Source organism: Lepidochelys olivacea (genome assembly GCF_965140295.1).
Source record: "Lepidochelys olivacea isolate rLepOli2 genome assembly, chromosome: 8".
NCBI classification, from domain to species: Eukaryota; Metazoa; Chordata; order Testudines; family Cheloniidae; genus Lepidochelys; species Lepidochelys olivacea.
Genome location: NC_140418.1, coordinates 67054469 through 67069786, shown reverse-complemented (window position 1 = coordinate 67069786; position 15318 = coordinate 67054469). Strand labels below are relative to the sequence as shown.

General features: G+C 41.6%; 1 protein-coding gene across 1 annotated transcript in view; it reads right to left on the bottom strand.

The window, feature by feature from the left end:
- Nucleotides 1–11279: 11279 nt before the first annotated feature.
- The window catches only part of VAV3 (vav guanine nucleotide exchange factor 3), a 248303-nt gene continuing 244264 nt past the window's right edge, over nt 11280–15318 (bottom strand). The window contains exon 27 of the mRNA XM_084637324.1: nt 11280–14170. Coding sequence (XP_084493450.1) covers nt 14129–14170 — 42 coding nt within the window. The 3' untranslated portion in view covers nt 11280–14128. The remainder of the gene's footprint in view (nt 14171–15318) is intronic.

Below are 15318 nucleotides of genomic sequence, written 5' to 3'. Positions count from 1 at the left end.
TTTAAATACAGTCCTTTTTGGGGGCTCCCGGCTCAATCCTTTCTCCTTCGTGGGGTTCATGCCCCATTTACTTGTTGCTGGTAGGGGAACCTGGGCCTGTCCACTACTCCAAGTTCCAACCCAGGGACCCTATACAGAGTAGCCACATACTGCTTACCTCAGTCCTTCACTGTACTTTCCCTCAGCCTCTTCCTGCCGGCCCTTTTAGCTCCAGCCCTATATCAGGGCCAATGTCCTCAGGCTCTTCTCTTTCAGCAATCCCAATGATGTAAATTCAACCAGCGATATCCTCTGACTGGTTGTTGAGCTCCTTTGGCCAGAGAGTACACTTCTGGTTTCCAGCCTGGAAGTGACCTGCTAAGGCCCATGACAGGCTTGGAAGATGCACCTTCACTGCTCCTTTCTAGGGGAGGGGTGTAGTATAACCATGTGGCCTCCAGTAGGGAGCTGCCAAGGCCAGGCACACCCTGTCATGCTGTAATATAGTTTTAAACAGCATACCATAAAGTACATGATACAAAAAATGGAAGCTATAGTATTTTGAGACTATACAATCATTGATGCCCCAAGGAACTACAGCTCTCTCCCTCAGACTTATGTCAACACTTACTAACCAGCCATCTACAGCACTCTCTGATCACAAGCAGTTTTGCATAGAGAAAGTAGTCTGCCCTTCTACAATGTGCTTGACTATGACCAGGAAAGAAAACACTCGTCAAAGCAACTGGGGTCAATCTACATAACAGCCAATATATTGAACAATTCACTTGTCATTTGGACAGGATCTTAGCAGAAAATATTGTAGACAAGTCAATTAGAGCTCAGTCCTGGAAAGTGGGGAGCATCCTCAGCTCCCATTGAAGTCAGTGGGAGTTGGGGGCACTCAGCAAGCTGTTGGTTTGGGCCTTTAACCTCTACCTCAGTTTCCCTATTTGTAAAATAAGGCTGCTAATACTCACCTACCTGTGCACTGGAGATCAGTTCACTTCAGATCAATCTAGAGTTTATTCTTCTTCTGGACAATGATTTTATCTGGGCAATCAGAGATCTAAGACTTCAGCCAAGCTATGTTCTCAAGCATATACACAGCAAGAAACAGTTACCCAATGGGGAGAAAAAAATATATATACTAGCATCAGCACCTACTCTGTAATAAGTAACCAGAGTAGTAATAAGCACAGCAATTACTATTAGTGGCTACAAATAAGCCCATGCATCACAGTTTAAGGTGACAAATTGACCCAAAATTCCAGATTGCCAGTCAAGATAACAAATTCTGGTTTTTGAACCCAATTTCCTTTTGTAGAGAGATAGGCAGAGGTCTAGTGGCACAGGGCAGCCTAGACATAGCTATATTGTAGAATAACTGGTGCTTGAATGGGAAACAGTCACATTCTGTTATGTCACAGGTTAATCATTGTCATTTTACGCAGCAGCCACATCACACAGTCTATTAATTATTACTTAATGTCACTTCTCCACTAAATGTTTTGATGAATTCTACTGGTAATTAAAACTGTTCTTCTAGTGACATTCAAATAAAGCTTCTTGATGTTCACAGTGTAACCCTGATGAAGAGGCAGAAAGAGAAAATATCTAGTTTTATTAGTGTCAGACTGACTGGATGCATGTTATTTGTAGTACAGCTGTTTTCTGTACTTATTGATTCATTTCACTGATAACTACAATATATTCATGACAAGTCCAAAAAATCAAGAAAAAATTCATCTGTGTCTGCTAGATAAACCATTGTAGTTATGTATACACATTCAGAATGCAAAAAAGACGATCCCATAAGCTTGAATATTAATTTACGTTAATAATTCTAGGGATAGTTAGATAATAGGAAGATCTACTTTCATATCTCATACAGAATTAACCATAGCTTTTTACTTGTTTAAATATTTATGGTAAAGTATTTTATGATGATACTCAATATAGGCCAGATTCTGATCTCAGATATGCCATGGATAAACTCTTGAGTCCATGGATTTACTCCAGATTAACACCAGTGTGAGATCAGAATCTGACCCAATAGGTACATATGGGTAACATTTGTCAGTGATTCTCTTTTTATCTTATCATTCCTTTCTTCACCTAGTCTCACTATACTTCTGATTTAATTTAATTTTAGTAATACTTACAGTTGTGTTACATTGCAAACAATAAAGATGAAAATTCCATCATCTTCCTAGAATTGTCCTTGGACGTCTACTTAGTGTGCTGGTTTATAACAAAGGTTCTCCCCAACAATAAGTATGAACATTACTAGTAAAGGATTGAAGTGCAATTGCCTCTTACAATCTATGTGCCCTTTTTCCAGAGCCAACCTGGGTGAGCCAATACAATTTCGGAGTTGGGCCTACTCAGCTGGGTTTTATTACCTTCACCCTGAGAGGTATTACCACTCCTCTCCTAAATACAGTACAGTTAGCATTCCCTCACACAGAACACTTCGGTTTTATCTAACTTGAATTGAACCCAAGAGATAGTCAGTGAGTGGAACACTACAAAAACCATACAATTTCAGAAAGTTTAATCCTTTAACTTGAGAGCCTTTCCTGGTCTAGTGAAGCTACAGCTTAATTACGGAAAGCAGTTATGTAAGGCATTCAGAAATCCATGAGTACAATTCTGAAACAGACTGCATGCCTGCACAGGGGAGTAAAAAACCCTTAACTCTCTTGTGCTTACTACCTGGAACTTAGGAGACAAAAGGAGATGCACACCCACTTACACTCCCACCTCCTGAAGAAGGCGGCTAAGGAATAGGTAGAGCGTCGTCTCTGGCCTTCCACCCCCAATTCCCATCGGATAGATGAGGGGCACATTACTACCTGCCTAGAGCAAAGTGATGGTGGGAAAGGATCATGGCTTCCTGGGTCAGTTTCTTCTCTGCACTGCTCCTGGGATAGCTCAGTTACATTCTGCTTGTTACTGTGAGCTGGGTGCCCTTGACACACGATCTAGCCTTATGTGTTACTCTTGTTAGAGTTGATGGTCACTGCTTGACCTGCAATACCAGATACTGTAGATCTCATGCCAGGCTCTCAGAGATCTAAAGATTCACTTAAAAATGTATTTATCCTTCTCTTACATTTAACAATAGTTCAACATTTCCTTCTTAGGAGAAATCTTTCCCTCTGGCCCTACAGTTTATCTTAAGTAATGGGGAGGAACAGAGCAACGGAGGTAGGAGAAAGAAAGGAGAGAGAAACAGGGAAGCAGGATGTAAGCTCCGTTGGCAAGAACTCTCTTTTATAAAGGGCTTATCTATACAAAGAGTTAGTGTGCAGCAAGATGGCGTGTAAATCTATAAGGCTGCCTTGTAAGACTTACACGCCATCTTGCTGCACACTAACTCTTTGAATAGATAAGCCTTTTGTGAGTAGCCTGCCATGCATTTACTGGCCATGTAGACCAGCTACGATGCATTAAAAGTTCCCTTCTGCTCCTTGACAGTAGTAGATCAAAATGCACGAGAGAACTTTTAGTGCGCAGTAGGAAGGGTCGCCAGAGCCAGTTAGTGCGTGGCAGGCTAGTGTATTATAGATTGACAGCCTAGCTTGCTGTGCACTAACTCTCCATTTAGATAAGCTCCAACTGTTTGTGTGGTACCCAGCTCATGACTGGGGTCTCTGCAATATAAATGTTACATACAACTAATGGAGGAAAGGGGAAATGGGCTAGAGAGGCAAAAGGGGAAGATTCACACATATAGCCAGGGAGGTAGAAGGTGGAAGACAGAAAAAGTCTGTGAAAGCAGGTAGGAGGAGGAAAGAGTTGTTTTTATACAGGACCTGGCACAATGGGGCTGGGGCTCTAGACACTAGCGCAATACAAATAATAATGACGGGCTACAGGCCAATCGCAGTTAAATGTTCAAGAATATTGTCAAGGCTGATTCCCCACTCTGGCACTTCGAGTGCAGAAGGTGGGGCCTGCAAGGATTTTAAAAATTAATACTTGCCACTCCAGGCTTGTATTAAACTCCAAAGGTTACAGCTTCTCTCTGACCTTGGCTTGGTAAACACTGCCATCACCCAAATGCAAAACCCCTTTTTTGAAACCCAGGAAGGTGCACTTGGGAATTCCTTCCTGTGGGGTACCCTGAAGCCCTACCCCCCTCCTTCAGGGAAGAGCTGAGAAAGAAAACAAAAGAAATTAGCTGTTGCCCCAGCTAATTAAACAACATTTGCATAAATCTCTTAGCCCTGGTCTATACTAGGACTTTAGGTCGAATTTAGCAGGGTTAAATCGATGTAAACCTGCACCCATCCACATGATGAAGCCCTTTATTTCAACTTAAAGGGCTCTTACTCCACCCCTGACAAGTGGATTGGTGCTTAAATCAGCCTTGCCAGGTCGAATTAGGGGTACTGTGGACACAATTCGACAGTATTGGCCTCTGGGAGCTATCCCAGAGTGCTCCATTGTGACTGCTCTGGACAGCACTCTCAACTCAGATGCACAATTGTCTGCTGTTGCTGACGCAGGGAGGGGCAACTGACGACACGGCTTACAGGGTTGGCTTACAGGGAGTTAAAATCAACATAGGGGGTGGCTTTACATCAAGGAATATTTCAGGCAGGACTTCACGGAGGGTTCCAATAAGAAATGGTGCACCTAAGTTATTGTTCTTATTGGAACAAGCAGGTTGGTCTGGCCTCTGATTGATACATGGCTAGATTTACCTCGCTGCACCTTCTCTGTGAGTGACTGCAGTGTGACCTAGAGGAATGAGTCCCCTAGACAGGGGGCTGGGAGGGTTGCAAATGAGTACAAAACAAATCTGGTCTATTTCTTGTTTTGATACACTCCATCTATCTTTTACATCTTTGGCTGGCAGCAGACGGTGCAGAAGGACTGCATGCCATCCACATCTCATGGCTGCTCGGCAGAAGATGGTACAATAGGACTGCTAGCCATCCTCATCTCTTGCCTGCCCGGCAGAAGATGATGCAATAGGACTGCTAGCAATCTGTATCACCTGCCTGCTCACCATAAGATGGTTCAATAGGACTGACTGCAGGACTAAAGAGAATGACCTGATCAAGTCACTCCAAATTTAGTCCCTGCGCCCATGTCTGCCCAGTTTTCAGAGTAACAGCCGTATTAGTCTGTATTCGCAAAAAGAAAAGGAGTACTTGTGGCACCTTAGAGACTAACCAATTTATTAGAGCATAAGCTTTCGTGAGCTACAGCTCACTTCATCAGATGCATATCGTGGAAACTGCAGCGGACCGCTGCAGTTTCCACGATATGCATCTGATGAAGTGAGCTGTAGCTCACGAAAGCTTATGCTCTAATAAATTGGTTAGTCTCTAAGGTGCCACATGTCTGCCCAGACACTCCTGATCAACCTCACAGAGGCGACCAGGAGCACCTCGGACATGACGATGACGGCTACCAGTCCTACTGTACCGTCTGCTGCCATAAGGCAATGGGTTGCTGCTGCTGTGTAGCAATGCAGTACCACGTCTGCCAGCACCCAGGAGACATATGGTGACGGTGAGCTGAGCGGGCTCCATGCTTGCCGTGGTATGGCGTCTGCATGGGTAACCCAGGAAAAAAGGCGTAAAACAATTGTCTGCACTTTCTTTCATGGAGGGAGGGAGGGAAGGGGGGCCTGACGACATGTACCCAGAACCACCCGCGACAATGTTTTAGCCCCATCAGGCACTGGGATCTCAACCCAGAATTCCAATGGACAGCGGAGATTGCGGGAACTGTGGGATAGCTACCCACAGTGCAACACTCCGGAAGTAGACGCTTGCCTCGGTACTGTGGAAGCACTCCGCCGAGTTAATGCACTTAATGCACTTAGAGCATTTTCTGTGGGGACACACACACTCGAATATATAAAACCGATTTCTAAAAAAACGACTTCTATAAATTCGACCTAATTTCATAGTGTAGACATACCCTTAGGACACCAAAAATCCAATCCTGTCCTTAAAAAAGGTAAATTTTATTGAAAACAAGAAAGAAAGAAAGAAAGAAAGAAAGAAAGAAAGAAAGAAAGAAAGAAAGAAAGAAAGAAAGAAAGAAAGAAAGAAAGAAAGAAAATACATCTGGAACTTAGGCTTTTGCTAGATTTTAAAAGAGCAATTCCAAAAATTAAGCACCCAAAATAGGTTCCTTGGGGGTTCAGCTTAAAGATTACAAGCAAACAAAAGCATCTAGGATTAGGCCCAGTATTCTCCAAAGGCAGTCAATTATAGTATCTACATTAGTGAAGGTTTCAGAGTGCTGAAGCATTCCAGTATATCTGGTTCAAAGCCAAAGCTAGCACTAGGCATCTGATATATTGGGCAATAGTTTAAAAAAAGTTATCTAGGGTAAGAAATGGTATTAACGTGAAACTTTACACATCAGACTGTAGGACTACAGCACACATGGCCTGCTATTAATTTTGGTCTTCTTGTTTCCTGGTCCCCTTTTTCTTTTCAGACAATTTCAGTCCTCTCTGGAGCTACATTTTGCCATAGCAATTTTAGCATAACCTGATTTCTGAAAGAAGCAAACAACCCTTTTAGCAAATAGCCACCTCCTAACCTGTCATTTGTTCTAAATACGAGTTTACTGAAGGTTAAACTGCAACATTTTAAAGTAACTACATATCTAGCTTCCAAAAGCACAAGATTAAAACTGTAGTCAAAGCAAGCAAAGGAAACAGATGTTTCAAACATTTCAGGAGGGTTCTTTTACTAAATAAAATCTAATATTATATTCAGAGTAAGCAACAGAGATCCTTATAATGAATGGGTGGCATACTGTACAGTGGATCAGGAATTAAAAAACTAAATTAAAAACCCAAATCTAATTTGCTATAAAAACAAATCGCTCTTAGCTCTTGAAAAGAAAGTTGATGAGATATGCAATGAATCAGTCTTCTGCATTTGGAATTTTGATGCTTAATTCTTTGTCTATTCTGTTGTTGAATTACAAATTTCAACATATTGTGAAAAATATATATTATTTATCATTAGCTTCATAAAGCTTTTGGCTGTGATTTTAAAGTGACCGTCCAGCCACCGATCACTAGTGGAAATTCAGATGTTAAAAATTCTGTGGCCCTTTTCAAGGAGTACTAGAGGACACATAAACATTTGTTCTTATAATAAAACAGATTCTAAGATTTGATACTGTACGCAGATGAAGCACTGGTGCATTTGCTTACCCAGTTTGCACTACCATTGTTTTTTAAAGTACTGTTGGGATACAATCAAAGAATCACAGAAATGTAGGGTTAGAGGTACCTCAAGAAGTCATCTAATCCACCCCTCATGCTAAAGTTATTTGCACACGATGTGCAGATAGCATCTTTCCAATAATCACCAAAAATACTGTTTTCTATTAGTAAGTATCCTTCAACAGGATCAGAATAAACTAGCTAAAAACAAATGTGTGCATGCACACATATGATACGGATCACTGCCTTCTAAAAGATAGAATTAGAACTACTTAGCTGTGTGTCAAAAGCCCTAGCCTGCTGTGACTCATCTTTAGCTCAAGTGGGAGGAGCCAGTGCTTTCAGGGCAGGAGAATTTAAATTCTATAGAATCATAGAATATCAGGGTTGGAAGGGACCTCAGGAGGTCATCTAGTCCAACCCCCTGCTCAAAGCAGGACCAATCCCCAATTAAATCATCCCAGCCAGGGCTTTGTCAAGCCTTACCTTAAAAATATCTGAGGAAGGAGATTCCACCACCTCCCTAGGTAACACATTCCAGTGTTTCACCACCCTCCTAGTGAAAAAGTTTTTCCTAATATCCAACCTAAACCTCCCCCACTGCAACTTGAAACCATTACTCCTTGTTCTGTCATCAGCTACCACTGAGAACAGTCTAGATCCATCCTCTTTGGAACACCCTTTCAGGTAGTTGAAAGCAGCTATCAGATCCCCCCTCATTGTTCTCTTCCGCAGACTAAACAATCCCAGTTCCCTCAGCCTCTCCTCGTAAGTCATGTGTTCCAGTCCCCTAATCATTTTTGTTGCCCTCCGCTGGACATTTTCCAATTTTTCCATATCCTTCTTGTAGTGTGAGGCCCAAAACTGGACACAGTACTCCAGATAAGGCCTCACCAATGTTGAATAGAGGGAAACGATCACGTCCCTCGATCTGCTGACAATGCCCCTACGTATACATCCCAAAATGCTATTGGCCTTCTTGGCAACAAGGGCACACTGTTGACTCATATCCAGCTTCCTGTCCACTGTAACCCCTAGGTCCTTTTCTGCAGAACTGCTGCCGAGCCGTTCGGTCCCTAGTCTGTAGCGGTGCATGGGGTTCTTCCGTCCTAAGTGCAGGACTCTGCACTTGTCCTTGTTGAACCTCATCAGATTTCTTTTGGCCCAATCCTCTAATTTGTCTAGGTCCCTCTGTATCCTATCCCTACCCTCCAGCGTATCTACCTCTCCTCCCAGTTTAGTGTCATCTGAAAACTTGCTGAGGGTGCAATCCAGACCAGATCATTTATGAAGATATTGAACAAAACCGGCCCAAGGACTGACCCTTGGGGCACTCCACTTGATACTGGATGCCAACTAGACCTGGAGCCATTGATCACTACTCGTTGAGCCCGACAATCTAGCCAACTTTCTATCCACCTTATAGTCCATTCATCCAGCCCATACTTCTTTAACTTGCTGGCAAGAATACTGTGGGAGACCGTGTCAAAAGCTTTGCTAAAGTCAAGGAACAACATGTCCACCGCTTTCCCATCATCCACAGAGCCAGTTATCTCTTCATAGAAGGCAATTAGATTAGTCAGGCATGACTTGCCCTTGGTGAATCCATGCTGACTGTTCCTGATCACTTTCCTCTCCTCTAAGTGCTTCAGAATGGATTCCTTGAGGACCTACTCCATGATTTTTCCAGGGACTGAGGTGAGGCTGACTGGCCTGTAGTTCCCAGGATCCTCCTTCTTCCCTTTTTTAAAGATGGGCACTACATTAGCCTTTTTCCAGTTGTCCGGGACTTCTCCGGATCACCATGAGTTTTCAAAGATAATGGCCAATGGCTCTGCAATCACATCCGCCAGCTCCTTTAGCACTCTCTGATGCAGCGCATCCGGCCCCATGGACTTGTACTCGTCCAGCTTTTCTAAATAGTCCCAAACCACTTCTTTCTCCACAGAGGGTTGGTCACCTCCTCCCCATGCTGTGCTGCCCAGTGCAGTAGTCTGGGAGCTGACCTTGTTCGTGAAGACAGAGGCAAAAAAAGCATTGAGTACATTAGCTTTTTCCACATCCTCTATCACTAGGTTGCCTCCCTCATTCAGTAAGGGGCCCACACTTTCCTTGACTTTCTTCTTGTTGCTAACATACCTGAAGAAACCCTTCTTGTTACTCTTAACATCTCTTGCTAGCTGCAACTCCAGGTGTGATTTGGCCTTCCTGATTTCACTCCTGCATCCCCGAGCAATATTTTTATACTCTTCCCTGGTCATTTGTCCAGCCTTCCACTTCTTGTAAGCTTCTTTTTTGTGTTCAAGATCAGCAAGGATTTCACTGTTAAGCCAAGCTGGTCGCCTGCCATATTTACTATTCTTTCTACACATCGGGATGGTTTGTCCCTGTAACCTCAATAAGGATTCTTTAAAATACAGCCAGCTCTCCTGGACTCCTTTCCCCTTCATGTTATTCTCCCAGGGGATCCTGCCCATCAGTTCCCTGAGGGAGTCAAAGTCTGCTTTTCTGAAGTCCAGGGTCCGGATTCTGTGCTCTCCTTTCTTCCCTTTTCAACATCAATGTGAATCTCTGAGTGGGCATAGTGTGCAGCAAAGCCACAACCATGAATGTACTGCAGTATTAATGTAACACATGAAACTAAGTGTGAAAGAGCCCTGGGTTAGTGCAGTGATTAAAACTGCAATTGCAACTTGACTGCAAAATCCATTGGTGACAATATCAATGGAAACCAGAGACATGCAAAACATTTGCACTGAATTTAAACCAAGCCTGGGTCTGAGGTTGCGTGTGTTCCACAAACATAGGCAGAGAATGTTTGCACAAAGAAAAAGTGCACAGTGTTAAGCCAGCAACCTCCCCTCCAAGTGGCATGCCTCTCTCCCACCCCCATATCCTGAACAAGCCCTGGGAACCCCACCTCACCTTACCTTTGGAGGAGAATTAGAGCTTGCTTTGGGGTATAGGAAGGAGTGATCTTAGTGGAGGTGATTTTCCATGTTGAGGAAGGAATTTGTCGAATTCAAACCTCCAAATCAACCTTCAGTGGCTGGTTCAGTTTTAATTCCTACAAATCAAACTGTGGCATTCAGAACCCCACCATGAACAGCCCCTACAGATCAATTACAACAGTTTCTCTTAATTTCTCACTCAACAGAGGGCATAACTTTCTTCTCTCTCATATAAGTGAAAGGGACCTGCATATATATACATATTTGTGTGTGTGTGTGTGAGAGAGTGAGAGATGTTAAGAACAGAATTTAATTGAAATGCATTCTGTGTCTTTCAAGTTAGGTGTGACTCTTAGATATATGATATGACAGGAAAATTATGCCTTCCATGTGTAGAGATGTGTAAATGCCTCATTAAGTTTAATGATTATCATAAAAGTGGCTCCACAAAGAAACGCTTTGTTACTGAAAAGCAGCAGTGACACGGTAAAGCCATGTTTGAATTGTGTTATCACTGAACTGACTAAATTAATAAATCGGCACAGAAATTATTCTGTTTGTAAATAAAGGGCTATATTTTCAAAACTTTATGTGAACAGGGTACATTATAAAAAGATAATTTAGCAGCCCAAGAAATTATGCACACAGCATATTTTCAGACTTGATCTCAAGTCAACTTGAATGAACGTGTGCGTGTGTGTCTAAGCACTGAGGGAATGCAGAACGAGGAGATGGGGACACATCTATACAACAAGATGGACAAGAGGAATCTCTCTTAAAAGGATATGTCAGGCAAGAAATAATAAGTGCAGGTTTTGATAGAGGAAAACATACAAATAAACAATTAACAACAATATATATAGCTGATTCTGAGTATCCATCCATCCATATACAAAGCTATTCCGGATATAGCACAAGGGACATTAGTCTAAGAACAAATCCTCAAAGGAAGGAAGGATATACTGACCTATATACAATGACAACACAATCTTACATATAAACAAGGTTTATACAAGTATGGATTTGATAAACAGACCATTAACAATTCCTGCTAGTAACAGCAGTTATTTAAAAAGCCACACAGGAGCCAGACCATGCCTTTACACTACCAAGTATGAATTCTGACACATGAATTTAAACAAGAAATTAACCAGTTTATTATATTCACATATGTACAACATATTACAAATTAAAGTACTGTACTAAGTCACTGCATGACAGCAAGGTCTCCATACAGGCAAAAGAAAGCACATTGAGAAGCAGTGGCTCTGGAATTGTTACATAAGTCTTTGGTATTAGAAATATAGTTTAAGATGCAGCGTTTAACTCATTCAGTACAGGGCATTAAACAGAGACAACCAAGATGTACAGTATGAATACTATGAAAAAGTGTTAAGATATTACTTTAATTCTTCTCCAAGGTAAATTGCTGGACCCCTGAGTTGTTAAAAAGCACACAATCAATTTAGGGTAACAAGGCGACTTATCAAATTAATGTTTAAAAAACCCTAGGTTACTGAACATAACAGATGTGTTTCTTAATTTGTATTGAATTAAACTGCTTCTCCTCATACAAGAACTATATGCTAATAGCTAAGCACAAAACATTTCACAGAGCTAGAGCCTATTCCTTTACCCCTAAAGCAGGCAAAGCTGCCAAAGAACCAGTGTGGTCCATTTAAGGAGAACAGGATCAGGCCCACAACACATAATACTATTGCATGGCAAAATATAACCAGACAACATACCAAAGTCTAAACTGCTGTACAGATCACTTTATAAAATATCTTTTACGAATCATTTACAAATGCTCTAAATCAGTTCCATCAAATAAATGTATTCAACTCAATCACAGTTACATAATTTTGAGGTAAACTCCCTGAAACTATGCTACTTTGGCAGAGATTCATCCCTAACCCTAAGGTTAAAATTCACCCATATGCAGAGAATTTCCGAGAGGCTCGCTGCACCACTTGGCCCTGCAAAGGGGCTGCCTACAGGATGCAGTGTGTGTGTGTGTGAGGAATGGCTGCAACCCCCCCCACCCCCATGTGAATGGGATGTCTGTGCTGGCCACAAATAGGCCAGCATAAAAGTGGGGATCACGGGGGCGGAGGAGAGCAGCCCAAGGGAGGGGAGTTGGGGTATGTGCTCATTCTGTGGAGGATCATTGGATATCATTCAGTCTATAGGATGGATAGCAGTTGCAAAGGGGCTGTATTGCTGGTCTGTGTGCACATTGTGGGAATGGATTCTCCTGTGTTTTGTACTGGAAGGAGGAGAGTGTCACACACAGGAAAAATACAGTTCAGAATTTTATGTATGTAGGAACATTTTGTTTAGCCCAAATTTTACAGGTAAGATATTAGCTAAATATTAACAATTGTATATTCACACCTGTACAACATCACCACTAACACTTGTTTCAACTTTTTCTTCTATGAACCAGGACTTTCAAACTTTATTAAAATTCTGGATCTCAAAAGACAGATATCACTTGCTCATACCTGACACCAAGGTTACAGGCTTTCATGCAAACTTGGGGGCTCTTTTTCTTAGGATAATCGACACTTATGCATTACATTGTGGAAGGAACAGTCCACACCACTGCATTGCCATAATTTCACTGCCACTCTGGGAGAGAAGTAACAATCAGGGTTAGATTCCAGAAAAACAGAAAGGCAGGCAACAGGAAAAAAAAAATCTGTAAGATGTTCGTTTACCATGCCCTGATGACCAAGAAGGTATACACTGGATGATACATGCTCCCATTTGCTAGCAAGGGAAAGAGAAAAAGCCCTTCATGGAGACCTGATGTAGAAAGCTTCCAAAAGCAAAATACAAAAGTGCCAGTAGTTTAAGATACAAAGAGCAGTACTACCCTTAAAAATGATACCTTCTTTCCCAGCAGATCTGTTCCTGTGTGTATTTAGGGTGAAATCTCCTTGCTTTGCTCCAAAAATACATTTTTATTACTATTTAATTCTTTCAGCCCTGCAGAGTCAATACACTTATGGGACAGTGAGCGGGATTCTTTTTGTGTTCACTCAGGAAAGGAATTGTTAACTAAATTCCTACTGCAAAGCCAAATCTGCCATATTCTAGGCAGAATATGACCTACAAAATGTTTAAACTATTGATGATACATGAGCTATAAAGAACACATTTTGTCCTTAAGATTCCTGGGTGTGTTTACATAGTTAGCTGCTTATTTGTAAACTGAGTAAAATTTGCTTTGAAGCGCATAACAAAACAAAAAGAGAACACCACAATCCCATTTGTAGTCGTTTTTTCTAGCAGAACCACACAAAGTAAACACTACCCTTTTTAAAACTCCTGTCTTAAAAACAAGTTGTTTGAAAATTTAGGCAGGACTTCAAGTCAGTTATAATCATCCCACACATGTACCTTGGAAGAAAAGGCTATAAATATTTACTACATTTCTATTTTTCTCAGAATGGTTTGATGAGTGCACAACTGTTTGTTATGTGATAAATAACATTGCTTGATGTTTCAAGACAGCTAATATTGACTGGCAGGACTGAACTTTCCTTTTTCTGTATACAGTGATAAGGAGTAATAAGCCTTCATCGCCTCCTTCTACCATCACAGATGTTAGCTACTAGAAAAAAAGATTTATTAAACATTTACCAATAGGTAGCATTCGCTGTGTACCACAGGGTGAAATGAAAGGCAGCATAAAGAAATCTGTTTTGCAAGGATCTTCTGGAAAGGTGAGGGTTGGGCTTTATACTGGTCCCTGATGATGGCAAACTGGCAGGTTGTTTCTTGCATAGCTCTGGGCAAACCATTAATCTGTCAGCACAAACTTCTGTAGAAATTCCAACAATAAGACTGGAGGGTTTGGACAGACAGAAAATGCTGCTTTTGAAATACTTAACAAGACTAATAATGCTTTGCAGATTGTTGTATTCCACAGTCCCTGAAATTTCTGGTCAACAGTGCAAAGTAAGTGTTCAATTCATTCATCTTCTTCAACATAGGTTGATGGAAACCAGCCCACCTAAAGAAGGCAAAAGCAGAATAAAAATAATACATAAGATGCTAATGACACAGGACAATTCTTTTACAGGCCTGCCTAGGCAAAAACTGTCATGGTTCTGTTTAGTAAACAAGGGGACACAAAATTATAAAGATAAACTTGATTGTGCCACCACAGCACTTAGTTAGAGTAACGCCTCTCAACCAAGTGATGCAAATTATTGATCCCATGATTTGGAGATTGCAGCACTGGACATTAAAACCTTTTTTTGGAAGACCAGAACTAAACCACTAGCTGTGACTGTGCCCCAAAGCACTAAAACATGGAAGAAGAAGAGTAAGAGCAGAAACAAGGAGTTTTACTAGAGCCAGGCAGCTGCTATTTCCCCATTTTGGAGGTGACGGACATCTAAGTATTCTTCAAAGCTACCATCAGGCTCGCAAGTCCCCATTACCATTATTCACATAAATTAAATAGGAACTGATTTTGTTGTGCTTACGTGCACTCAAGTCTCAATGTAGTCAGGAGTCGTTTTAAATGAGAAAGAATTGCAGGGCAGAGCCCGAAATTTTTCATTTATACTGCATTGTTACAAGTTATTGTATTGCTCATGAAAGAAACCACACCTATTAACTTTGGAGAGTGAAGTCCTATATCTATAACAGAGTGCAACACTTCATGCTGCCCTGCCAATGTACCCTGTTCTGGATGAACTATCTCTAGAGAAAGAAGAGAACTCAAGTCCAGAAGCCCATCTTGCTGAGACTGTCAAACAGAATGCCCATTCCTAATGTTTTTCTTTAGTATGCGCCTGTCTGTCCATTAACACCTGGAACGAGATCATCAATTTATTTCACACAGGGCCATAAAAAATTGTTTAGGTTTCTATATTGCTTCCAGTCTATATGATTATTTCTTTTTTAAAATGTGATTCTCTCATGCTCTAGCACATGTACAAAATAAAAACCCCTTCAAATAATGTAAAACACAAAACCCCAGACTTCTCCCCATCCTATTGCACAGGACTTTCACTCGCACCCACCATCCCAACCCACATCCACCCTCCCTTACCCAAAGCTGGAGAAACAGGCCCTTTACAGCAGGCCCTGGCGCTGCCACTAATCTCTTCCCACTTAAACCAGGACTTTCAGTGCCTCAATTTATCTCCA